Source organism: Puma concolor, chromosome C2, assembly GCF_028749965.1.
Source record: "Puma concolor isolate L17-30 chromosome C2, mPumCon1.1.hap2, whole genome shotgun sequence".
In the NCBI taxonomy this organism is placed as follows: domain Eukaryota; kingdom Metazoa; phylum Chordata; class Mammalia; order Carnivora; family Felidae; genus Puma; species Puma concolor.
The window spans coordinates 90,782,658-90,810,324 of record NC_141675.1 but is presented as its reverse complement, the minus strand read 5'-3'; the positions used below and the strand labels follow the sequence as shown (position 1 = coordinate 90,810,324).

The window sequence follows — 27,667 nt, the reverse complement described above, 5'->3', positions numbered from 1 at the left end:
TTTAAAAACAAAGCATTGGTCAAAAACTCATACAGCTCTCTTGTAACTCTGGTTCTCAGCTGCAGGCAGGCGAATGTTAATAGGTATGGCTATTTTTGGTAAGAGTTGCTTAGAACAGTTTCTTCACCACTAAATTGTATGACAATGAGCCAGTCCATTTGTAAGGCTGGGATTTTTTTTTTTTTTTAAATAATATGAGGAATCGCAAAGCTAGTCTCCATTCTTGTTAAAGGGAACAGAACAACACAGCGGTATTTTTGGAACAGTGTGTGTAACAGTAGGTCTCTTAATTATACCAGCGGTAATTCCTCAGGCTAGAGCTTATTATGTTAACATAGGACACATAATTGCCACAAAATATGACAATGACAAATTAGAAAGCCCTGGTTTCCCATTACCACACTAAGATTGTAAAGGTTGGATTTTCTGGGTAGCCTCTACTATGAACTTTACCATCTGTTCCTTAGTGTTAGTGGAAATAATTCTTTTCATAAATGAAAAGCCTATCTGAAACAGACTAGACTGTACACAAGAGTGATTCTGTAACCACCGTGCTGGTCATGTCTAAGCCATGACAGCAGGTGGGAAGAAAATGTTCCCTTTGGAACAGAGACCAACAGTGATGGTTAAGTCTGAGAAGGACATGGCAGACCCAGCAGTGGCCACCTTACTGCTAGAGGCACATAAGAAAAGGTCACTCAGAGATCGCCTTCTAGAAAATACCCATCCCATGGGCACATCAGCACTTTCACTCGGAGGTGAAGAGGTCTGGAGTCTATAACTAGCAGGCCAGAAGTGGCCAGGCGGGGCGCATCCTGTCAGCATCCCTTCTGCCACTACCTACTGTGAACTCGAGAGTGCATGAAGTGGTTCCTCGGATGGCTCTGTAGTTGGGGACATTTTCATGAGGTAGGTACTTGACCACATCTTGTTTTTCTTTCTTTGTCTTTAATGTTCATCTATTTACTTTGAGAGACAGAGAGTGAGCATGAGCCGGGGAGGGAGAGAGAGAGAATCCCAAGCAGGGAGCAGGTTCTGTGCTGTCAGTGCAGAGCCCAATGTGGGGCTCAATCTCACGAACTATGAGATCATGACCCGGGCTGAAATCAAGAGTTGGAGGCTTAACTGAGCCACCCAGGCGCCCCCACATCTTGTTTTAATATAAGATGAACTTTGGTAGGCAACAATATTTCCCCTCTTAACTTATATTAGAAAAGTGAGATTAAAAAAATATCGTAAAAGAACCCCCAAACCCCAAAACACTGTAAGACAAGGATCCTCGATTGTTTACCGATTTTCTTAGACTTCCTGGTCACTTATATGTGGAATCCCTCGTGTCCCTCTGCAGCCAGGCTGAGAGCGGTTTGGTAAGCTTGAAGATGGCCTGGCAGGAAGAATGACTTTTTGGAAACCTCTTAATATAATCTATTTCTCCTGTCAAGTGGAGAACCATTATGAATAGCAGAAATAGATTTTAAACCTCTCAAAGAAAGAACTGGAAGCCGTGACAGAACGGAAACTCTTCCATATTCCTACAACGCCACGTTTAGGCCAACTTAATGTGAAAAATCACTAGACTCACTGGTCAGTATTTCAAATCCAGGCAGAGCACACACCAGTTTATTTTGAAATGCAACACAGATCCATATTTTATGAATACAACTTATTACTACATTAACGTTATCAGGTAAAAACAGCTTCCAAATGCATGCATAGAAAGTTAGATATAGTCTTTGAACTCCTTATTTCTAAATATACAAAAAATACATTTAAATTATATAATTTTAGTGAATCAAAGACTTATAAAATTACAATTTTGGTTTTCACAACATAGAAAAAATACAAAAATGACTATATATATGGTTGTATAATTTTTTACCCAAATTTCAAAGGAGCAGTATGTACTGGTTTTGATGTTTTACAATGTTTTATCTAGAAACTCAGAGTTGAAAATAATTTGCAGGTTGTACCACGTCAACGCCAATCTTTTATTATAAATGAATAACCGAAACAAACGAGTAGAAATGAGGGCACAATCTTCATATGCCTCGTAATTTACCTCTACATCTTCTAAACCCTTCCCGTGGGAAGTCTGCTCCAGAGGAACAGCTTTTATCTGGAAGGACAGTGCTTTTATTCCATGACTAACTCTCCATGGTGCCTTTGATAACGGTCAGTACGTGTTAAGTGAGTGATCCCAACCTGAGCAAACAGAGCACAGCAGGATGCAGATCAGTGTCTACAAAGCACTACTGCATACCCCAAAGAATTCTCTGCTGGAAGGTGGTCCCTGAAGGGGGTAACCTGAGATAGCCAATCAGGTGGGCAGCCGGGCAGATGACGCCTTTGACTGTGTCCTGAAATGAAAACGGGAAGTCTGACAAAATACCCACCGAACAACACCTTCCTCGTTCACACGTTGTTAAGGTGTGACAGTTGGTGGGGTTAGATGTTCTCAATTCATAAAAGAACACTGCCACTTCAAAGGAGAAGTTAATTCATGTTGGAGATAAAAGAAACCAGTTACGGAGGGAGGTGATGGCCGCACGCACGCCTTACTTATCTGCCATGAGCCTTTTAAACGCTGATGGACAGAAGTACACACAGGGGTGGAGACCCTTTTTGAGGAGGGAGTTGCGCGCTGTGTTCTTGCTGCCAAAGTTCAATTTGGTGCAATACCACTGTTTGCGACAGACCGTTCTTTGTAAATAGTGACAAATTATAACAGAGAGGCCCGAATAAAACCCCAGTCCAGCGATCCTGGAAAATCTACATTTTTTTTTTTATCCCATCTTCTGGAACTATTCCAGAAAAGACTGAAAAAATCTTACCCAAACTAAGTAATAAGACTAATGTAACTCAAATTGTTTGTTTTACAGTAGAAGTACATTTTGGAAAAAGAAAAAGCATGAAAAATAGTCTTTCCTCTATATTTAGTTTATGAAGTACAAGAACAGATTCTAATCTCAACATGCCCAAGTTAAGAGTGCTGACTTAAAGAAGCAGAATTTTAATGTTCAATTCAAAAATAATTTTATTACGCATCTGCCTGCATTAAATTTTAGGCTGCATACTTTCTTCTCATTTTCATCTTAATTGTCAAGCTTTTATGAAAATAACACTTAAAAAATTAGTTTTCCATTATGACATTCTTCTGACATTAGCAACTATATTTTAAATAACTACTCAGTAAGCTAGTAAGCTAGGCTTTTAAAATTTTTTAAATCAACCATTAAAAAAGAAAGGTGGGGGGTGGAAGAAAGAATCCACAAAGAACATTCTGTGTTTAAAATCTAATGCACATCTGAACTTGGGCTTTACATTTTCATCAACCCTTTCTTGAAGAGTCTTAAATGCACAGCTGAGCAATTAAATGGCATGAAGATATGACAGTAATCAGCCCATGTCCACAGGACACTATCGCTTGGCTGCTCCAACACATGGGGATGACACTGCTTTTAGCTCATGGCTGCCCAACGGGAACATATCGCTGCCTCTGGACTTACACTTGGTGGGACTTACACAGGACCATAATTGGGAAAAGTATCCCAACAGAAGAGTTGAATGAAATTTAAAAATAAAATAATAAGGGTGTATAAACCTATCTCTGAATGTTCTTCGGGATTACATTTCTAAAGTTACACCTTCCATGTGCTTTCAGTAACAGATTCTCTAACTCCTTATGGGACTTGACCGGCTTTGGGTCCACAAACGCGAAGAGCTATTGGTAAATACATTACTCAGGGGTGTTCTGAGAATGATACTGTGAAAGGTACTTGTCATTTACTAGCGATTGAGCTTTCCCTTTCTGAGAACTGTCACTGTGTTAAAATATGATTGAGGCTGAGCCCTGGATAAGATAGGTTCTCTACGATGTACACATACTAAGTTCAAGCACGTTTCTTAGTGGCAGGCAGTAATGACTCAACTGAAAACAAACAAAAGGGTTCTAGTTGTTTTCAGATTACAGGTACTACCCCAAAGCTTCACAGACATATACATTGTATAATTAATTCACTAGATATGAGGGGATAGGTCCCAGCCATAATCTCAGAACATTCCAGAGAACAAAGTTTGCCACTTCAAAAATACAGAGTTTCCAGCATGCGGTCAAGCGCTTTGAAAAGGGAATGCTAATAAACACACTGCAGACTGAAACAGAACTCTACTGCAAGCCGGGCATTCAGCTGGTACAACGTCATTACTCAGACTGTAACTCTCAAGTATTTAGTGTTACAGATCTTTATTTATCAGATACAAGAAGGAAACAGGAGGATATAAAATGCCAAATCCCTTTCCAGAGCCATCATAAATATTGGGAACTTCTGGTTGAAAAGCATGCTGAAATGGACCGGCCAGGAGGTTTTATGTAACAGTTTTTGTTGTTTTTGTTTTTTGTTTTAAATAAAATCCCAGGCCTGTGTGACACTGGATTTTGGTTCTTGTTTTTATTTTTTTAATACTTTAAAAATAGTTCTTACTTATTTCTATGAAACGTATTGGGAACTCAAAAAGTCTGCAGCATTTTTTGTCATTGAAAAGTTTGTTTTTTAGGGGTGTGCAGAAAGCAGGAACTATTCAAATTTCTTGTGTTCTTCAGTATGAGAAAGGACCTTTCTTCTCTGGTGTATCATGTGGAAGTATAACTGGGGAAAAACTGAAAGAAAAGAGAGTATTGGTTAAAGAGATCACTTAGAATTGCTTAAATCTAAATCACTTAAAATCTAAAGCATGTGGACTTGAGGTCCTCTCTGACTCTCTACTTTCTCATCCCTTCCCCGAGGAAGGGAACAAAGTACGCCTGGGGAAAGGGAAGAAAAATGCAGAGGGACTTACCTTTTCCGGCTTTAGCTGAAGGGAAAGGGTGGTGCGGACCAGAGTGACACAGAGTACCATACTACCATTACCCATCAAGATGCCACAGAGCTGCCAAATAACATTCTACCCCCTCTAATAATATCTTCACACTTATTCTCCGAATTGACATTTAGTGACAGACTTACCATTCCTGTTTACAGAGGAATTCAGGCCCCAGAGGGGGTAGGTGACTTGTCTGGTTTCACGGCAAATTCCTGGCAATCAGGACCAGTCTCTGGGCTCCTGACACTCAGCCTAGCCCCTTCTGTCACTGCTGTCACCTGAGGGGATCTCCCAAAAGCACTTCCTGAGAATGGTTGTTCTTTGAATGGAAAGACTGAGGAGGGGGAGGAGGGCTATGACATTTCATCTGAACGTGACGAAGCCAGGTTTGGATGTAGAAAGTCCTGATGAAAAGTAAGCTAGTATCTTAGGGACTGGAGATTCTGTTCTTGGTCACTTCATAGATTACTTTAAAAAGTACTGGTTCTCAAATAAATGGGGTGGCCCCTCCTCCCTTAGGAGTATTCGGAAATTGCGGGGAGGGGAGTGTATATTTTGAGGAGGAAGGTTACTGACATTTAACATACGAAGCAGGAATGCCAAAACCTGCAATGTGTGATAGTCCCCACAACTAAGAGCTGTCCCACCCCAAATGCCTATAGGATTCCTGCTGGGAAATGCCAGCTAAGCCACCTGCCTTCACAAGGTTACTGGGAACTGGGGGTTCAACAACTGTGTAATAACTCCAGTGGGATGGTCTTAAATGTACAATATGCTTCCTCCTCTTCCCTTCTCAACAGCTCCAATCTCTACTTTGTAGACAGTAACCTGTATTTCTGGGCGGGGGGTGGGGGGGGTGGTAATTTCCACTATTCCCCTGACAGTTTCTTCCTTTTTAAATGGGTTCCACGTTGGCCAAATTTCAAACGATCCTCCCGAAGCACTCTAAGACATCAGGGGGTGTGCGCACATGGATCTGGGAAACCGCAGAGGAGGCGCCGGTACCGACCAGGACTGCCATCCACTCCACTCGCTACTTGTAGGCAGGAAGTTATTCGGAGAAAAGACCCAGCTTATGCACAGAATTCAACAGGGAGAGAACTATTCTGGTACGAAAGCCAGAAAATTTGACAAGCTCTATAATCTAAAAACTGGAAGTAAAGATATAATTAAACCATAAGGAATGCTAATTGCAATCATTTAAAAATGTGGGGCCAGTCATTTTTCTATAGATATACTTTAGTAAAGGGAAACTTTGTGGCAAAGTACACTAAGGACTTTTGCACTGGTTGCAGGGCTGGCTAAAGCTTCTGCACTAGTTCAGAGGGGCTGAGGAAGGATGACCTGGAAGCCATTCCTTAGACCCTTGGTGGCAGCAGCAAGCCGGCTGAGTATCCTCCTCCCCACGGGTGAGGGCCAGAGGTCAGAGATGGGAGGGCGGATATGGCTGTCCCATTTCTTTGCAACTTCGGAGGTTTCTCCGTGCCCGAGCAAAGGAATGTGTGTGGAGGCGGCCAGGAGAATGGGGGCCCTCGGGCTGGTGGTTCTCTACAGTTCTAGTAATGATTTCTTGGTGATCAGAACTTGGGTGATGCTGTCTCCATCTGAATTGCCCACATGTTTAGGCTGAACCCAACTATAACGGCCAAAACAATTCCAGATACATGGCTACTATTTTTAACCATGGACTCCAAAGAAGAAACCCCCCCAAGACAATCTCGACCTGACAATAGGCTATTTTGCATTCTACCTTCTCTCCCAGTTCAGCACACACAGAATGGAGATAGTTGCTGTGCACTCGAGGGTTGTGGTGGGGGTAGGGTTTCCTCTCGGGAGAGGAACACTGGAGGCTGAGAGCAAACGGAAGTATGCTGCCTGGGAAAAGTGTCTTCTCAGTGTCTCTGAAAATCGGAGGTGTGGTTATGCTTACTGATGACCTGGAGGGTGCCCAACTTCTCAGTGTCCTCACCCTACATCGGTGTTTCTCATTTCTCAGCACCCCCCTTTTTTGTTTTGTAAATCCCAACCCCTACAGCCAACTTTTATCAATGTAGGGGGCTTAGGAAATGTAGACAGGACTTAAACATCTACAAGTCCCACAGATACTATACACGGTGCAGCTGCAGCAGGGTGGGAGAGGGGCACCTTGCAAGGGAGTGAGGGTGCTTCCAAAGCACCCCGAGACGAGAAAATTCCCGGGGTTACAATTTGGGTTATACGTGCAACAATGCAACAATAGGTCAGGACCATAAAGAAAGGGTGTTTTTTATATAATACACACATATTACCAACTTCCCATTAGAGAAGATAAAAAGAAACTGAAGTTGTAGAAAGAACACCAAATTTGGTCAAGGCTGGATGTCAACAGCAACCTCTCTTAACTCTGCATTTTCTTCTTATAAATACAAAGTTTTGGAAAGTTGGAAATGTGCTGTTGGCTGGAATGAACTGTACAAACTGGTCTCAACAACCTAAACAACTAAAAACATCCAGGGCAACTGGCTCAGGCCAAAACCATAATGAGTGCCAGCAGACACAAATGATTTATATCTGAAGATAGGGCCTGGGCTGTCATCTTGACCCTGGATTGGGGTGTGTGTGTGTGCGTGTGTGTGTGTGTGTGTGTGTGTGTGTGTGTGTGTGTGTGTGTGTGTGTGTGAGGGATTTGGAGAAAATCTGTTAATCTTTATTTGAAATCAGCCCTTTTTCTTGGTCTATAGGGGTTAAGCCACCTTAAGAAAGAAGTAATATAGACTTTAACCAAGCCAAGTTCTTAGCAAAACAAGGCTGAGAATGGAAGAAGGGGAAGGAACCCAGGTCAAGAAAGCCAACTTCTGTGGAGAACCCCAACCTACTCTTTGTGTTCTCGCCTATCTCTCAGTCTTAAGGCCCATAAGGACAATCCCACGGAACGGGGTTTGTTTTCCCTTGGGAATCATATCACCTGTGCTTGACCAGGCCCCTTAACTAGATAAAGGGTTCAGTATAGGCAGAGGCAAAAGTCTGGGCACTGGTTGGCCACCAGACCACAAAAAAGACTAGGAGGTACAGAGAGACTCAGGCTGTCCTGGAATGAACTCCTTCCTTCTTTGGCAGACTAAGATCTTATAGCATCTCTGAGGTAGGGGCTCCATAATTTGATTTCACGATACTATCCCTGCTCCTTTGCCAGTTATCCAATCTGATACCTATCTCTTATTCATTCAAAACCTTTTGCTGATTTAAAAATTAAAAAAAAAATTTTTTTTTAATGTTTATTTTTGAAAGAGAGATTGTGTGGGGAGGAGGGGCAGAGAGACAGGGAGACACAAGCAAAGCAGGCTCCAGGCTCTGAGCTGTCAGCACAGAGACAAAACCGGGGCTTGAACTCACGGACTGCAAGATCAAGACCTGAGCCAAAGTTGGATGCTCAACCAACTGAGCCACCCAGGTGCCCCAAAAACTTCTGCTGATTTTACATAAATCCTGTGGTGCCCACTGGGATAACGTGTACTACTCTGGGGGTGGCAAAACTGCAACTAGGAACCGTGGCTCTAGATATTGGAAAATGGGGGGCACCTGGCTGGCTCAGTCGGTGGGGCGTGTGGCTCTTGATTTTGGGGTTGTGAGTTCGAGTCCTTCGTTGGGTGTGGAGATTACTTAGCCTGGAGCCTGCTTCAGATTCTGTGGCTCCCTCTCTCTCTGGTCCTACTTTGTTCATGCTCTCTCTCTCTCTCTCTCTCTCTTTTAAAAACAAACATTAAAAAATATAAATGAAATAAAAAATATTTAGAGACTGGAAAATGAAACTCGAAGGGAACGAAACTAGAAAGATGAACAACCATAAGCTAATTTTGACTCTTCTCTATTTATCTTTTTTGTTTGAAAATCAACTACCTTTTTAATTTGAAGAGAAAGGGCCTTTGGCCACCACGGTTCCAGTACCAAAGAGGAGGACTTGATAATTAATAAAGAGTGGGAAATGAATCATGAAGCAGAATTACAGTCCAAGAATTTCTCCAAGATAAACGTTCACATGAAATCTGGATGTAGTTTTTGTTTTTTTGTTTTTTTTCTCACAACGCATGAAATGCAATTTTCCACAGAGGGACACAAACATGTCGCTTACGATTGTTAGGATGATTCATTCAGTTCACGCTGTGGGCTGAAGAAAAATCCAACCTTCCTGTCTGAATTTAACCTGAGGTTTAGGGGAGAATATAGCATCTTACAGACTAAAATAAAACTCACAGTCACAATGGCTATAAAAATAGCTAAATGAGAAGACACATTAACGTTACATATCCTCGCCTAGAACAAAATCTTTTTGGATATGTGAAAATCAATCATAGGATTTCAAGTGAATACCAGAATTTGAGCAAAGGACTAAACAACTCTTCCTCAGCAAACAAGATTCACTTCACAGAAGCCTCAAACATGGCCATTTCTCTTTGTTACTGAATATGCTGATAGGCACATCTGATTACCTGTATTTCAACCTTTAGCAGGATTATTAAAATAACTGGAAATCATCCTGAAGAGAACATATGTCCTGTTCAGATGATTTTAGTGATTATTTCCAAACAAGAAAATAAGAAATATGGAAAAAAATATATTTTTATTTTGCTATTTGTTTCTAGTTAACTATCGGTTCCTTAAAATGAAGTAACTATTTTGATACAATAAAAATGCAAAAATCTCTTTACAATGTTTTCCAAATACTGTAACAAGCAGTTCTCAAGAGACAGAAAAATTCACGGTAAGTCTTTAATGGCCTTTTTTGTTTTCTACTCAGCACGTTCCCTCAATAGGTAGTTAACCTTTCTTGGTATTCACTGTTTCAAACCTACACACTGAGAAGGGCTGCATTTTGGCAGCTATCTTGAGAACGGTTCATCTTTATTCAATTACTACCAGAGAAAATTCCCTGTAACAGTCAGCATTCAATAAAAACCAAAGCGTTCCCAATAAATCAGATTTACATTTACTTGGATATGGTATAAAAACATCCAAAGGCATTTAACTCTAGTTATTGTAGAGCCAGTTTTAAAAAAATAAATAAATATATGTATAACTGTTTACTTACTTGGAATGTAGGAGATCATTATCAGAATTAGGAATGCATAATAGTCAAAGGAGAAATTGTACTTGTTAGGTAAACTGATGGAATACAGGCCCGCCTGTCTGACAAAGGGCAAAGCAGCATATATTGTGAGCAACTCTCCTGACACTCCCATTGGGTACAGCACAATGAAAAGTGTGTACCTGAAACAAAACAGAATATTCATGACTGAGGCTCGAAGCCAGCACTAGTAGAAGGATACATTCCCACCCTTCTAATCCGTACAGGTTTTCCAGGAAGCTACTGTTTCTACTTTTTCCTGTTTGCCCACTATTTAAATTCAGGCTTTACAAGCCAGTCTTTGGAAAGGGCCTATAGCAGGTATGTCTCTGAATGTTCTAAACTAAAACATAATAAATGTGTTCGGTCAGCTTACAATTTGTTCAGTTTGGCCCAATAAACAACATTCAATACAACTCCCTAAAATAACAAGGATGATGCCAATCATTGGTGAAGTAGAGGCACTGAGTCATGGTTCATATAAGGATCCTGCCCTGTGGGGTAGAAGTGGAGCTGGGGGCTTTGCAGGGAGTTGGTGGGGGAGACGTTAGAGCATGTAGCTAGAATCCCTCCAATGTATACCAAACTGGTCTGTGGACTGAAAAACATAGCGCATCCAGTGTGCTTTTAGTGCTGCTATTAGCCAAATGTCTGTACATGTTATTGTGAAAAATGAAATATAGGCTAATTTTAAAAACCTTAAAAGTTCCTAACAGCTTTTGGTCACTATGTAATTTTTCAAAACCAAAACAAAACAAACAACCCAACCCTACAGTTACTATTACAGAGGAGAATCCACACAATTTTTTTCACTTTAAAAAGGAATTCTCTATGTTTCAAAAACAATTCAGAGAGAAGTTCATCCTGTGGAACTAACTGGAAATCATTCGGAGGTGTTAGTATTGCTAAGGAAACCATCAGCTCAAATTTTAAAGAGGTTTTGGTGTTTGTAGCTGACAGCGAGCACTCTGGGTTCCAAACTTCCAGGTGCAGAAGTTGTGCCGAGGAATCTGTGACAAAGAACGGAAGCCGTGTTCACCATGTTCCCCGCTGCCAGCTTCAGCCATGCTAAAGAGGACAGTGGAAAAGGAAGATTCTTCCATAGGCCATGGACAACCATGGACAAGAAAATCATTCTCCACTGATAAGTTCAGGGCTGGGCAGCCAACTCTCCCTGTAACAGACCAGACAGCTTCCATGATGCTTGCCTGGTTAGTTACTAATTGCTATCTTTTCCCATTCTTCCCTTTTCCTAATAAAATTGTGTACTGGGGGGAAAAAGGAAGTTTGCATACTTGAAACGTTGGAAACAACTGATTGATGTCTCTAATTTAACCATCAAACTCATAAATTGTCTAGGAAGCACCATTTTCCTTCTAAGAAATGAGCAGTTGGGTCCCAAGAACAGTTTTGATCCTTTTGCTTTGTCACTCTCCCCACAGTCTTCTCCAACTCAGAACATTGCTCACAACCATCTCCTGAATTAGTTCAGATAAATGGATGAACTGTCAGCCCTTTACCCAATTCATAACAAATACTGCTGGCAAAAATTATCAAAGCAAAATAAAATTGCTAACATTCTAAAACCACATGTATCGTTTGTTATGAATTAAAAATTGAGTCATAGCCTCTTGGCAAAACTGAGACTAGGAGAATTGGACTTGGTCCAAAAAACATAAGGGCAGGAGCTCATCAGTAAAATTTGGTATGAAAAAAAAGAGATGTTACATCAAATCTCTACCGAATAATTTAAATGAAAATAATTGATCCAATAAAAATAAGTATATACAACTTAAAACAGTATTTCTAATAATCAAAGTTAAGGAGCATCCCTTATCCTGATGAAATCCGAAGACCAGTCTCATATCACCAATCCCAACACCTGTCTCATAGAATTAAAAAAACCCTGAAGTATAGTTGACATCGTATATATATTTATTTTTAGGAGCTTGTAGACAATATTTAGCAAAAAAGGACAAATACAGTGATGGATCACTTCAAAAGTTAATCTTTATCCCATGTACTTTACCTGGCCCATTTGATGAGGTAAGGCAGATGGTTTAATAGACTGAAAGTATAAAAGGAGTAACGGATAATTTCTGTGATTGTCCAGGCAATAACAAACAGAAGGACACTGTCTTCGCTCTGAACCTGAAGGAAAAGGAACAAAAGCAAAAGCAAACACATAAAACATTTTAACAAAGAAGCTGCACCAGTGTGCAGCACCAGCCACGCCCCCTCCCCGGACCCCGCCCTCTTGCCGAGCTAGGGGACTGAACAACTGGACACAGCCCTGGTCTGTATCCTTGGTGGCCACAGCACAGCACAGGAAGAGCCTACCTACCATACATAGGAACACGTGCCTATCACAACAGCTGTGTAGAGTCGAGTGATTAAGGGCCAGTGAGAAGAACTCAGCTTACTGATGAGTAGGAGGGGCAGAAACAGGAATCCCACGAGTTAAAGCCCACAGGAAAAAACTAACACAGATGAGTGTTCTGTCTGCTGGCCTGCTGCGGAGAATGTGAACTGATGTTAGTGGGAGTCAAGACTAGTTAGATAAGAAGGTAGCAGGGCAGGGGCGCCTGGGTGGCGCAGTCGGTTAAGCGTCCGACTTCAGCCAGGTCACGATCTCGCGATCCCTGAGTTCGAGCCCCGCGTCGGGCTCTGGGCTGAGCCCGGAGCCTGGAGCCTGTTTCCAATTCTGTGTCTCCCTCTCTCTCTGCCCCTCCCCCGTTCATGCTCTGTCTCTCTCTGTCCCAAATAAATAAATAAACGTTGAAAAAAAAAAATTTAAAAAAAAAAAAAAAGAAGGTAGCAGGGCAAACTGGTGGCAAGCTTGGGGTCTGTCTGTTAACAAGAATTTTAATTTGATCTGCATGACAGCTAAGAATCTGAGGAAACTTCAAAGAAGGGGAACATAGTGCCTGAAATACAACTGAAGATGAGGCTAATTCACTGGGTAGGATGAATTCAAGTGAAGGAAGAAGAGCCAGAGACTGTCTGAAAGGCATAGCCCATTTATTCTCTCCCATTGGTGATTTCTTCCCCTGAAGAAGCCTGGTTTAACTTAAAAATTATAGAAACTTCCATGCTGACCACAGGAGGCTCTGGAATTTCCAGCCTCTTCTGGATTATTTTCATGATGAAAATAACGATAAACTTGAACACAGCACCACCCCCCCCAGGTGGTTTTTAGGTTTTAGATGCCTTGGACTGCAAATCTCACGTGGAATGTATTTCCACCACACTGGCATTTGCTTTCAGTGCCTCCGCCATCCCCCCAGCCACATTTACAATGATCCTGGTCCAGGCTTGAAGACCAGTAACAAGAAACTACCTTATACTCAATTCACTCATGGTTTCTTGAATCTAATACAGGCAGTCAGAGAGCTGGATGTGATTAAGAAATTCCACTGAGTAAACAGGACAGATTTGGACAAGATGCATGTTCTCTGCCTTATTCCTAACACCTAATACAACAAAGGTACGGCATTCTAACCTTAACTTTTCTTCCTTGCATTTGCAATGTGAATGCTTTTTCGCACTTATATTCTTCCTCAGAGAGGGTACATGGAGCGATCCACCTACGCAATAAAATAACTAGTCATTTACATACCTATTAGCTAAATTGCTCTGACAAAGAATTTCATAAATGCATAGTTACTAATCCCTAAAAATAATAAGAATTTTGCACTGTCAAGAGCAAGAGTACTTTTTGTTTTCCTGGTGCTCTTGTATTAGCCCGAGTAAAACCTAAATACCTCTGAAGCTTTTATGTTTCATTTTTCAGTCTGTCCCCAAATCCTTGCTTAAAACCCACCTATACTAAAACATAATTTCAGAGCATTTTGCTTTTTGATGTATTTATTTTGTAATCTTCCTCATCTGAAGATCTGTTTTACAGCTATGGGATGAAGTTTTGCCTAAAGATCTCTGGGTTGCAATAGGGAGCCCTTCCAATATTTTGCATTCTAATCATCTTGAAAGCAGGGAATGTGTTTTATTCATCTTCTGATTCCTAAAAGCACTTTGTGCTTTTTGCTAAGTGGAGCAAACAAATTCAATTCTAATCAGGTCACTCCAAGATTAAGTTCCTGCTTTGGATACCTGATATTAGTTTCTGTATAGTCTTAAGTGGCCTTCCGAAAGACAGGTAACAAACAACCCCCCTTGCACTCTGGTCCAGCCTCAGGGTTACTGGACTCATTCTCTCCAGGCCCAAGTTAGACTTGAACCAAAAGAACGGTAACAAGCTCACACTCAGGCTGGATGTGAAAGCAGGTGCTCCCAGAACCCAGCTGTGAAGACCATGTTATACAAATGGTACCTTCAGATTAACAGGAAATACAACACTGTTATTAAGAAGGTACTTGGGTAAAGTCAGTGACCCAAGCTTGTCTGATTTGTAAACAATTATCCAATGACACAAAACAGGGACAGAATGTAATGAGTTGAAGCTAGTAAGATCAATGAGACTCAAACGGCTATTTGTATACCTGTGTTCACAGGAGCGTGATTCACAATAGCTTAAAGGTAGAAACAGCCCAAATGTCCATCAACAGTTGAATGGTATATACATACAGTGGAATATTAATCAGCCTTAAAAAGGGAGTTCTGACCCATGCTACAATGTGGATGAACCTTGAACACAATTTGCTAAGTGAAATAAGCCAGTCACAAAAAGACAAGTACTATATCCCACTCATCTGGTACCCAGAGAGGTCAAATTCAGACAGGAAGTAGGACTAGAAGGCTGCCAGGGGTGAGGGGTGGGAGGAAATAGGACATAAATGTTTAATGAATACAGAGTTTTGGTTTGGAAAGATGAACAATGTTTTGGAGATGGACGGTGCTGATGATTGTACAACCACAGGAATGTACTTACTGCACCTGAACCATACACTTAAAAATGGCTAACATGGACAATTTTGTTATGTTTTACCACAATAAAAAACCCAGTAAGATAAAATTTAACCAGGCTAACTATTCAGCAGCAACAAAATGACTCCACCACAGAATGGAGAAGACTCAGCTTATGAATCTGGGAGATGAGCAGTTTTTAGTGAACTACAAACTTCCTATGTGCCAACAGGGTGCAGGTGGTTGTTCAAACGACCGATCAGCCAAGCAACCAACCAGTATTTGGCCACATTAATAGTCTCATCCCAGTGATTCCATTCCAAATAGATTAGATCCCACCCAGAGGTCTGAGGAGGTTATGAGAACCCCTGAACAAGCAAAGCTTACTTTGGAAAAGGAGAAGGTTAACTACTTCAGAATATGTAAATGAATATTGTGTGCAACTGGCATATGGACACAAGACTAATGGCAAAGTTAACAGGGAGTAAAAATGCCTGGTTAAAATAAGAAGTGTGTAACAGGGGCGCCTGGGTGGCGCAGTCGGTTAAGCGTCCGACTTCAGCCAGGTCACGATCTCGCGGTCCGTGAGTTCGAGCCCCGCGTCAGGCTCTGGGTTGATGGCTCGGAGCCTGGAGCCTGTTTCCGATTCTGTGTCTCCCTCTCTCTCTGCCCCTCCCCCATTCATGCTCTGTCTCTCTCTATCCCAAAAATAAATAAAAACGTTGAAAAAAAAAATTAAAAAAAAAAAAAAAAAAAAAAAAGAAGTGTGTAACAAACCAGTTGACTAATGAAATAGGCCGCCCCATGAAGCCGAGTGCTTCCCGACTCTGGACACAGTCAAACTGAGACTGCTCAGGAGAAAGTCCTGAGCAGGGTGGAAGGCTGACTTAGAAGCAGCCAATGAAAGCTTCCAGCTGCTGTTCTTTGTAGAGAGGGGTGGGGTGTGCATATAACCTGTACATGGGAAAGGCACAAGACTCTGGCTAACCCTAACCTCTTTGCATAAATGGAAATTTTTTTAACTGGAAAAAAAATGGGTAGAGTCTTTTAAGAGTACTTAAAAATAATTTTCCTTTATCAAAGAACATGAGAGAGGAGAGAATAATTTAAAGACCTCCCTTCATTGCTGACTACTGAGGGCATACCACGGGAATAGTTCTCTGGCTCTTTATCTCCGACTCTAAGGTCTTCAGGGCTCTGCTTCTCCTCTTAGGTGGCTTTCTCGGGCCCTGACACAGGTCTGCACACAAGGCATGTGCGGGGTCAGTGCCCCTTAACTCAAATGATACCATTTATTTTCTTTCTTTCTGGTTTGTTTTTGTTTTTAAAGCAGGAGTTGGGAACACTTTTCTAACACGTGGGGAACCTTTCTATCAAAGGCCAATGACTCAGAGAAAAAGATCACTTAAGGTAAAAAAAAAAAAAAAAAAAAAAAGCCAGTTTAGCTTTGGAGGGGTTTTTGGAAGGGCTAAGGCCTACAATTATAAAAAGTTCAACTTAGCTACTCTTTGAATTAGGAACTAGAAACACATGATTTTATTCATTATCACGAATAAGAGGTTTAATATGCCTACACAAAGATGTGCTGGCAATCGTCACACAGCATTACCCAGAACAGCTGAAAGTAAAAACAACCCAAATGTCCAGCAACTGGCAAATGGATAAATAAAATCTGATATAATCCATACAATGGACTACTATTTGGCCACACAAAAAAAAGAAATATCGATACATGCTACAATATAGATAAACCTCAAAAACATGCTGCTGAGTGAAGGACGCCAAATGCAAACTATTTCATTTATATGAAACGTCCAGAAAAGGCAAATCTAGAGACAGAACGTAGATTACTGGGGCGCCTGGTGGCTCAATTGCTTAAGCATCTGACTTCAGCTCAGGTCATGATCTCACAGTTCATGAGTTTGAGCCCTGTGTCAGGCTCTGTGGTGACAGCTCAGAGCCTGGAGCCTGCTTCAGATCCTCTGTCTCCCCCTCCCTCTCAAAAATAAAACATTAAAAAAAAAAGAACGAAAGTAGATGACTTGTTGCCATGGGCTGGGAGTGGGTTAGGAATGAACTTTAAAGGGCATGAAGGATCACAGTGAGGTGATGGAAATGCTCTAAAACCGGATTATGATGACGGTTACACAACTTGGTAAATTTACTAAACAGCACTGAATTGTACACCTAAAATGGGTGAATTTGATCGTATGTAAATTATACCTCCATAAAACTATCTTTTAAAAAAGAATATGACATTTAAGCTTTTTTTTTTTTAAAGTAATCTCTATGCCCAGCATGGGGCTGAAAATCATGACCCCAGAGATCAAGAGTCACACACTCTACCAACTGAGCCACTAGGCACCCTGATGTTTACTTTAAATTATATTATTGCCTTTTAAGAGAAAAGTAGGTATGTGGGGGGGGGGAGGGGGGGAGAAGAAGGGAGATAAAGGAGGTTTATCAAGGTTTACAAAGGAAAAGCAGGGGACAAAGGGTTGGTTGCCAAAAACGTCCGAAAGCCATGTTTCAAAGTTGCACATTTGCAATCGTGGCACAAGTGGGAGTGGGAGTGGGGCGGCTCTGCCAGTCTGGAAGCCTTCCTCTGCCCAGTGCAGTCAGTGAGCTGCGTACCGGACCCTCCGTGCTGCAGACGGCAGGTTTCCGTCCCCTGCTCTATGGCGAGGGTGGAGGCGCTTGGGTGTGGGAGGCTTGTGTAATTTAGCCAAGGGAGTTTACATAGAAATTCAAGCTGGAGAAACAAATGGGTGCAAGAGAAAAACCTTTACACACAAATAGCATCATATGTTTGACTTTAAAAGGCTCAGGGAGTATCAGTACATGAAAAGCTGTCATTTTTATTACATTCAAAGGAAAACAGATGGTGCCACATAAGAAAATCACTATTGTAGAAACCTTATTCTTCTTAGCATTTTGGAACCTGCTGCTTCCCGCTCTGGTTATTTTAAAGAAATCCCAAGATCATGCTTTATGATAAGTGTTCTTTCTTCTCCTTAATACCCCCTTCATTTGTGAAGAGAGGAGATTTTGGTAAAATCTAGAAGGCAAGGACTTGAGTCTCTTCTTGGCAGAACTCTGAAGAGTATGTTTGTCTTAGTCTGCTGGGGCTGCTGTAATAAAATACCATAGACTGGTGGCTTAAACGACAGAAATATGTTTTCTCACAGTTCTAGAGGCTGAGATCAAGGTGCTGGCATATTTGGTTTCTGGTAAGGGGTCTCTTCCCGGTTTGCAGCTAGCACCTTATCATCACATTTTCATGTGGCAGGGAGGGGAAGGGAGAGCCTTCTAGGGTCTCTTCTTATAAGGGCACCAACCTCCTCATGAGGATCCCACCCTCATGACCTCATCTAAACCTAAGTACTTCCTATATGCCCTCCAAATACCACAATACTGGGGGTTAGGGCTTCAACACACACATTTGGGGAGAACACAATTCACTCCACAGCAATGTTCCTGACCAGGTGTTGGCAAGCTTTTTCTGTAAATGGCTAAATAACAAATATTTTAGGCTTTGCCTCCAAATACTTTAGGCTCTGTCATGTATTCATCTTTGTTGTTTCTCACACCCTTTAAAAATGTAAAAACCATTATAAATTGCAGGCTAGATTTGGCCCACAGGTCAATGCCCATTCTAGGTTCATATGACCCCTCCCTCCAAATTTTCCCTTCATACGACCTGTGTACAGATATCATTCTTCAGTCTTCCTTTGACAGACTGTGTGTGTGTGTGTGTGTGTGTGTGTGTGTGTGTGTGTGTGTGTGTGTGTTCGGGGAGGGGATCGATTGTTTGTGTGTGGTAAAATATACATAACATAAAATTTACAAATTTAACCATTTTAAAGTATATAATTCAGGGGTATTATTCACAACACTCACCATGTTGTGCTACCATCACCACTATCCATCTCAAAAACTTTTCATCATCCTAAAAAAACTATGTACCCAGTAAGTAATAACCCCGTATACCCCTCTAGTCCCTGGGAAGCACAATTCTACTTTCTGTCTGTAAGATTTTGCTTATTCTAGGTACCTCACTTAAGGGGATTCATACAATATGTGTCCTTCTGTGTCTGGCTTATTTAATTTAGCAGAATGCCTGCAAGGTTCATCCATGTTGTAAAATGTACCAGAATTTCTTTCCTTTTAAAGGCTGAATAATCCATTGTTTGTATACATTATATTTTGCTTGTTAATTCAACTGTTGATGGACATTTGCGTTGTTTCCACTTTTTGGCTACTGTGAATAATGTTGCTATGAAAATGGGTATACAAGTATCTGAGTACCTTGTTTTTAATTCTCTTGTGCACATATCTAGGAGTGGAACTGTTGGATCATATGGTAATTCTATATTTAACTTTTTGAGGAACTGCTAAACCAATGGCTGCACCATTGTATACTCCCACCACCAGTGCACAAGGGCTCCAATTCTTCATATGTTCATCAACACTGTAATTTTCTTTCCTTTTTTTTTTTGATAGTGGCCATCCTAGTGAGTATGAAGTAGCATCTCATTGTGGTTTTGACACACAGTCTCTAATGATTATTGATGTTGAGCATTTTTCATGTGGTTATTGGGTCATTTGTATATCTTCTTTTAAGTAATGTCCAGTCAAGTCCTTTGACCATTTTTAATTGTTTTAGTAATCCCTTTTTAATAATTATAGTGAGTAAATATAATAATTGTACTCAATAGTTACTGAACTCTTACTATATACAAAGTATGTTTTTATATATATTACCTCATTAAATCTCCATTTTGCAGATGAGGCAAGTGAGCCTTACAGAAATTGAACCCAGGTATGTGCCCCTAAACTCTGAACAGTGCTCTCTCTGTCTCTCAAACGTGTGCACGCACACACCCACCCACCCACACCTGTTGTTATGGGAAGAACACCTCTCTTACGAAATCAAGAAAACTTCAAAGGAATCCATATACAAGAGCCTAGAGAACAGATAAGGAATATCAAGAAAGCTATGACTTCTTCAAAAAATGTGGCCCACTTCTCAAAAGGAGATAATGGGCGGACTGAACGGAATAGGCTCACTGAAAAGGACTGGATAAAGTATGAAAAATTCTAGGTCACTGCTGTCCAGAGATATCTTGAATATACCCATGAAATGAATTTAATCATGAATCAATTGACTTGAGATAGAAACCAACATAAGAAGTTGAAACAAACCCTAATGAATTCCCTACAGTTAGTGTGAAACTTCTTCCCTGAGCCTTGCTTTTTGCTAATTATCTTCAATGCTTTTTTGTTTTAGCCTTGTTTTACTTCCTGAGTTTAACTTACTGCCAACACCCCTAAAAATCTATCTCAAAAGCTTGTTTCTCTTTTCTATCTCTGCTCTGCAGGAATAAAAATGCAAAATATTATCTGAATTCAAGATGAAAACAAACTTATAAATATAAAGATAAAAAAGAAAATGAGAAAAAAAGAACAGAACACCTTTTGGGATAAGCCTCTAGTTTTCCAGAGAAGTGATCTTCCCAATCATTTCAAGTTTGTGTCTGGGTAGGCATTAAGATTCATAAATGTCTCTTTCCTTTCCCCTCATGGAGAAGTCAGCATGGGGGATAAAAGCTTGATGTGGTGAGGGGTAGGGAGCCACATGGACATGGAAGACCAGTGGGTCTGGAGGCCAATGACAAGGACAGAAGAGGGAAGGTTGGGGGTGCTGCAGACAGGTGTGAGCCAGAGGCCTAGCAACTGAGGATAGGGAGGGGAGGGAGACACAAGAGGTGATGGGTAGAAGAGATGGCCAGTGTGGTTGGGAAATCAGTTACATGGAGTAAAGAGTAAGCTCAGCAAAGAAATCAATATGTTAAAAAAGGGTGGGGGGGGGGCTTCATATTGTTTGAGAAGTATTTACAAACAGGGAGGGAGGATGCCAGAGAGAACACTAAGGTGTTGGATTGTAATTGAAGGAATCTGTATGAACTCATAATCAATCACAGATACATATACACACACCCACACAGAGCTATATACTTTTAGATGTATGTACAGTATGCATATGTGTGTGTGTGTGTGTGCGCGCGCGTGCACGTGTGTGTGCGTGCGTGTATATCTCCTGGCTTCCTCCACTGAAAGGACCTAGAAGCATTAACACTCCAGTAGCATGAAGCACCTCAGCTACCCAGATCTTGGGTCCTTAAATACCATCTCCCACTAAAAGGAACCAGAGCTCCTTGGCAAAATGGCTGATTCCAAGGCTGGGCCAGGGGAAGTACAAGATAAGTCTGGAAATCTTTTTTGTCAGAAAGTAAGAAAATGCTCAACAAATGAAGAGATAAATCAAAAGGACAAGGAGAAAGGGCTCCCACTGGCCAAATCAGACAATTTTAACATCAAAGTAAGTAACAGATTACAATCCACTGAAATGCACAGGAATTCATGAGTCCAAACTAATGATATAAGTGAAATAAATGAATAAATAAATGAATAAATAAATGGGAGAAAGGGAAAGCTATTCCTTACAGTAAGAAGCCACCTAATACACGTAAAAGGGGTGACAGAAATAGAGGATCATCACCTAGTAACCACCACGGAGTGGCTGACATAGGCAGGAGTCATTCCCACAAAATACTCGTCAATAAAAAGGGGAAGACATTACCTGAAGGTGGGAAAAGACCAACAGGAGCATGTGACTGGAGTCAACACCACTGGAGCCGGATGGGTAGTCATGGCACACTGCCACCTCAGGTGATGCCCTGAGAAGATCACAGCACCATTTCTCTAGTATTCTTGCCAAGAATGTATGACTTGAACTGGTTATGAGGGAACACGGGATGGATGTGGGTGAAGGGTCACTCTACAGAAGTTAAGGCCTGTACTCTTTAAAACTGTCAAGGACATGAGAAACAGAGCAAGACTAAGAAGCTCTCTCAGACTGATGTGTCTTAAGAGACCTGACATGTATGTGCCATGTATGTGGCAGGAATACCGTAACAACCACTCCTTTCCCCGGGTATCCTAGTGTTTAGCACAATACCCAGAGCACAGAAATACTTAGTAAATATTTGCCATTCCAGAAAAGAAAAGAAAAAAAAAAACAAAGCAAAACCCAACAGTGTTTGGGCAGCTAGTGAAATCCAAATGGGGCTTGTAGAGGAGGTGGTAGTATTTGATCAATATCGGCTTCTTGATTGGAAGGTTGTAGGAAGCCATCACCTCCACTGCAGGTGATGTAGGAGAATGTCTGTAACATGAACTTGAGTGTTGAGGGGTGACAGGACAGAACGTGCAGCTTGCTTCAAGGTTCAGAAAAGGACAGATGATAATGGGTATATAAAGACAGAAGAAAAGGTGATGGAACAGATGCAGTAAATGCCAACAGGTGGGGAATCTGAGTGGAGGGAATCAAGAGCTTTTGTACTTTTCTGGGGCCACAATTAGAAGCAAATACAACTATCATTTAGTTTCTAGATATACTGTTCCTGATAGGAAGCCTCTGAATCACCTGGAAGAGGCAGGCTGCATAACCACAAAAAGATACAAGAACATTTACAACACAGCACATAAATAAGAGCACACTAAAAGAGGGTAAGTTGCGAAGGAGTAATAGACTTAATGCTACCTCTCAATTTGTATTGTTTCAGATGGCAAATACCCTGAAGAAAGGTCCACAAACTTGCTTTGAAGAGGGGTTAGCTTTAATTATAAGGCAAAATCTAATTTTTAATAAATGCTTTAGAGTAGGATAATAATGATGATTAAGATAATGATAACTCCCATTTGCAGGGCTAATTACTCCTTAAGTATGATAAAAGTAATTATGTGTAAATTTTCAACAGCTAACTGTGAAACTATTCAAGTATAAAAAACATTCATTTCTATGTGAAAAATCAATTATATCTCTGTCTTGGACCTCAGGACATGGAAAAGAATTCAAAACAGCTGCATAGAACTTGGTCACTAAAATTTTTTGACAAGTTTAGATTACATTACAGTGAATATGTAGCTAGCACTTACTGAGCACTTCCTAAGTGCCAGGCACTATTCTAAGTGCTGCGTATGTATTCACTGAGTCCCCAGGACCACCCCATGAAGAGAAAACAACTGGGCAGAGGAGACTGGAACAGCTCTTTAGCAACTGAACAGGCTAGCACAGACTTCAACTGGGGCAGCAGAAGTGACCACCTGGTCCCAGCAGCACCCTGTCCTCCCTCTGTCTTCTCAGTTATCCCATTGTATGGTACTGCTGTCTGCTCAATTCTGCTCCTTGACTACGCGGGAAGCACTGTGAGGACAGCACCCATGTTCTTCATTCTCTCATGTATCCTAGCGCTTCGCACAACGGCTAGAGAGTAGAAAATACTGAATAAATATTTGAGTGAATAAGAATGAATAAATGGTGACCCGTCTGCAGCCTAAGCCTGCATGTTCTCTGACTTGGTTGGAACAGCCCCGGGTGAGGAGGGCAGCTCCCTAATGAGAGTGAGGCTAAGGGTCACAGGGCTGGTGCCTGGTTGGTGATGTCAGCCGAGGGCTTGAGCAGGACAGTAGGACAATTCTGAAGACAATCCCGGTCCTTTCCATAGCTTTATTAAGTTTTTGAACAAAAATATAACACATTTAGTTATCTACTTAAAAGAAATATCATGCTTGATAAGAAAAAAACCTGAAATATACTAAATATGGTGGTTTAAAAAGTCTAAATCAGTATTAGTCTTTTCCCATGACAATTCATGTGTGAAGTGTCTTTCATGATTAAGCATTTATTAAAAATCCTTAATAGGGTAATATGGTAAACAAACCAGAAAATACTATTCCTTATTTTATGGAGAATGTGAGTTATGTTATAAAGAAATATTAATACATTTCCTCCTTACAAGAGAGAAAAAAGTGCATCCAAATAGATTTTCTTCAAACTTACAGTGACAAAGGAAACTGGTTTAAAGATTCTTTCTATTACAACACAATAACTAAGGGCTATTCTTTGATGTAGATGATGGCTAGTCAAACATTTTGGCCTACCAAAACAACTCTTCGTCATGAAATCAACTTTTCTGAACATGCAATGAAAAAAATGTATAAGCATGCAGTCAACAAGCAATGCTCAATCAATTCCGCACTTAGGACAAAGACATGCAGATCTGAATGCTAAAATGTCCCCATGAGCCCAGCTTTAATGCTACTATGTAGTCAGCCCATTTCCTAGAAAACATGAAGGGAGGGTGATAGCTTCCTCTTCTCTAATCATTATTGCTCGGGAACCAGAGACTTTCAGTCTTCCAGGCTGCATGTCCCAAGGCAAGTTACTTACCCTCTCTGAGCCTCTGCTCCCTCCTGCGGAAACTGGGAGAACATTTGCTTTTGCATGGTTATTGTAGGGTCAGAAACACACAGCAAGTGCTTAGTAAACTGCTAGCGATTTAATAAATAGCAGCTGTTACTATTCCATGAAAAGAAAATTCAATTCAACAAATACTTATTAAGTTCCTATTACTATGCTAGCCAATGCTGTGACTCGATGATGGCTGCCCTCTTTGGCTTAATTACCAAGGTAATATTTTGTTTTGTTGTTGTTTTGCTTTTTGTTGTTTGTTTCAGTGTTGTTTAGGAGATGCGGTAATATGTTTCTACCATCTCTGGGGATGTCTAAGGACCTCACCAGCTGCTAGGCTTTCCCAGGATTCCTCCTGAGTTCTGTTTGATTCTCTCACCTCCAAAGAGAATGTTATTAACTGAAAATCTTTCATGCAACTATTTCCTCCACCCCAACTCAAGCATGGGGATCTCATCAGACGGGTCATAGGCAGTCCCAACCTGGATCACATATATCTAATCCAGACTAGAACCACAGCAGAAGGTAACTGTGACCCTATGGGGAGATCTGGGGCATACTCGCTCCACACAGTCTGCCCCCAAACCTCCATGAAATGTGCCTAACTCAACACTCTAGAGGAGAGACGGGAGAGGACTGATCTTTGTCAGAAACCTAAATGACAGGTCAAAAGAACATGAACTTGGCTATATAATATCATGAAATGTCATGGTTCTTTTTGTTTTGTAACTGCTTAATAATTGCAAAATCTTCAAGAAGACAGAAAATAAAAATAGAAGCTATGAATACCATTTCCTGGAGTAGAAATATTAAAAAGGTTGGTCCACAATCATGGACCACAGATGTTCTGTTTGTCCTTTTATGGTGCTTTAAAAATATTTGAGCTAGTTTTTAAAAGCTGGGAGATCCCACATAAAAAATAATCTAGATTTCTACCTGTTCTTTAAAAAATCCATATTGTATAACACTGGATCCACTTGGCAATCACTAGCTGAGCTGAACACTGTTGCTCTTGTGAGACGATACACCCTCCAGCCACTAGGTTCTTCTTGAACTTTCTCTTTAAACCCACCTCTGGGACAGACATCTGCTGCCAGTTCATAACCTCTGCACAGGTCACAAAACGCTACACAAATGTAACATTCTTAAAAGCTAAAGTCTTAAAAACTATAAAATATTATTTAAAAAAATGGTTAGCTTGATTAGCTTTTATACTTGAGGTTTTGAACACAGTTTCCTTTGAGGCAATGACCTCAACAAAAGATTTCCTAAAATTGATCTAACAATCCAGCACCAAGTGCAGAATGCAAAAGAGACGGACAATTTTCAAGGTTTTGGTTATTCTGGTCTTTTTTTTTTTTTTTTTTTTTATGCCAGAGCAAAATAAGGTAAAAGGGAGAAGATGCCAAAACTCCTCTTGTTAAATCAAACATTTATGGCAGCAATCTGAAGGAAAAAAGTTAAGTCTTTAATGCATTAAGCCTGGTAATTAGTTCTCCCCTCCTTCTAAAATGCAAAGCATACTCTCAGCATGCACCCACACACATCCGCACATGTACATCAAGTCACATCTTACAAATTCCCGCAGTGCACCAGGGTTTCACTTCAGACTTGAAAAGGATCCTCTCTCTGGAAAATGCAGACAACTTATGCTTTATTTTATCCGTGATGCATCACAGCTTGTAATGAGAGGGGCCTATCTAGTGCTTCTTGATATGAATAAATATAAAATGTTATTGATCCTTCTTCCCTGAAGAAACTAAACTATATTTTATATATATTTCACAGGAACAGGGGGAAAAGAGGTGATTTCTTCAGGCTGCCCCATAGTTGTCAAGATTCCCAACAAGACCAGTTACCTGCTGCATTCTCTGCGTAGGCCAGCTGTCAGAGGGCTGAATGTACTGAATAAATCCTTGTTAATTTATAGATTTTAATTAAACTATCTCATACTCCATTTTCATGCTTAAAAATAAAGTTATACTGCAAAAGCTACAGTATATAAAAGACCAATTTGGCAAAGGAGAAGGTAATTTAAGAGATAGTTCCTACTCCCACATATTAAAAGTTTTCAAATGAATATTAATCAATGCTTTAAAAGTGCCACTCATTGTACTGTGGAACACACCTGTTTAAAAGTAATTTATAGGTAACAATTTTTAACTTTCCCTGACTTTGCTGACATATTTTAGCAATGCTCACGATGCATGTCAATCATCTCACTTTTATAGTATGAAATGAGAATCTTCGAGCTCATTGGGATAATAATGTTGACTGTACTTCTATGGCATCTTTTACCTCAAATAGAATAGAAAAGGCTTGTGAAATGGTTTCAAAAAGGGCAAACCTGGGACGTGTTATCATGGGTGAATCCACTGCAGGGGCCAAGCTACAGGCTTCTGAAAGGTGGGGCTCACATGGCCTTCCGCCTCACCAGCTAATCTACTGCTATCTCTGCAACAGAAATACCAGCCACACAGCTTCCCACATCTGCAAGTAGGATTTTTGTTAACAATTTAATCCCAGTGTTAAAAAAAAAAAAAAAAAAAATCCCTGGATCTAAATAACATAGCATACCAAGTATCTTTCATCTTTTTTTTTTTTTTTTAAATCACACAGGACTGCCTGGCTGGCTCGGTCTGGCTTGGTTGGGAGAGCTCGTGACTCTTGACCTCAGAGTCATGAGTTCAAGACCCACGTTGGGTGTGGAGCCTACTTAAAAAATAAAATAAAAAAAATAAAATAAAAATCACACAGTCATGTGCATAGGAGATCAAATCTATGAAAACCTAATTGACTGAAATCAAGAGAATGGTAAGTAATATTACACTGAACATCTACAGCTGCACTAATACAGTAACCTCCAATCACAGGTAGCTATTTAAAATTAAATTAAATTAAATTAAAATTCAATTTCTCAGTCACACTTACCTTGTTTCAAGGGTTCAATGTGCTCACATATAGCTAGTAGCTACTGTATTGAACAGTGCAGATACAGAACACTTCCACTACTGTAGAAAGTTCTACTAGACAGTGCTGGGAAAGAGGAAATACCCAAAAGAAAAATGTTGGTAACCAAACTGTTACCTTTTTTGGCTTGGAATAAACAGTCTAAATAAGCACTTTACCACATTTCATTTTCAAACCATGGTTGACAGTTTGAATGCCAGAATTCACTTCCTGGTAACTGTCCACTGACAATACAACTCTGCAGCATACTTCTGTGACACAGAGTTTTGCTTCCCCGTGTTATTCTTTAATTCAAACTGATGCCGTGTAACCAAAGCTGAAACCACGTAAGCTCTAGCCCGTCAATCTCGTGGGCTTATTTGGGCAACTACTATTTTATACCCAAGGTAACTATTTTTCCTTCCTTCACTCTCATTCCTTCTCCACAAGCTCCCTAATGTCAAAAGTCAAGCATCTTTGTTAATCTCAGGACTGCAAGTAACCAGATTTGGCTCTAAACAAGCTTCCTACTATTTGTAAAGAGCAGCAATACAAAGATTAAGATACTACCCAATAGC

General features: G+C 40.6%; 1 protein-coding gene across 2 annotated transcripts in view; it reads right to left on the bottom strand.

The window, feature by feature from the left end:
• Positions 1-1,585: 1,585 nt before the first annotated feature.
• HACD2 (3-hydroxyacyl-CoA dehydratase 2) overlaps positions 1,586-27,667 on the bottom strand; it is a 105,381-nt gene continuing 79,299 nt past the window's right edge. The window contains exons 5-7 of one of the 2 annotated variants that reach the window (XM_086675234.1): positions 11,991-12,112; positions 9,926-10,104; positions 1,586-4,657 (exon numbers count right to left, since the gene is read on the bottom strand). In XM_086675234.1, coding sequence (XP_086531360.1) covers positions 4,575-4,657; positions 9,926-10,104; positions 11,991-12,112 — 384 coding nt within the window. In that variant the 3' untranslated portion in view covers positions 1,586-4,574. Of the gene's footprint in view, positions 4,658-9,925; positions 10,105-11,990; positions 12,113-16,367; positions 17,577-27,667 lie in introns of those variants that run through there. The other variant, XM_086675235.1, reaches the window with a different exon arrangement.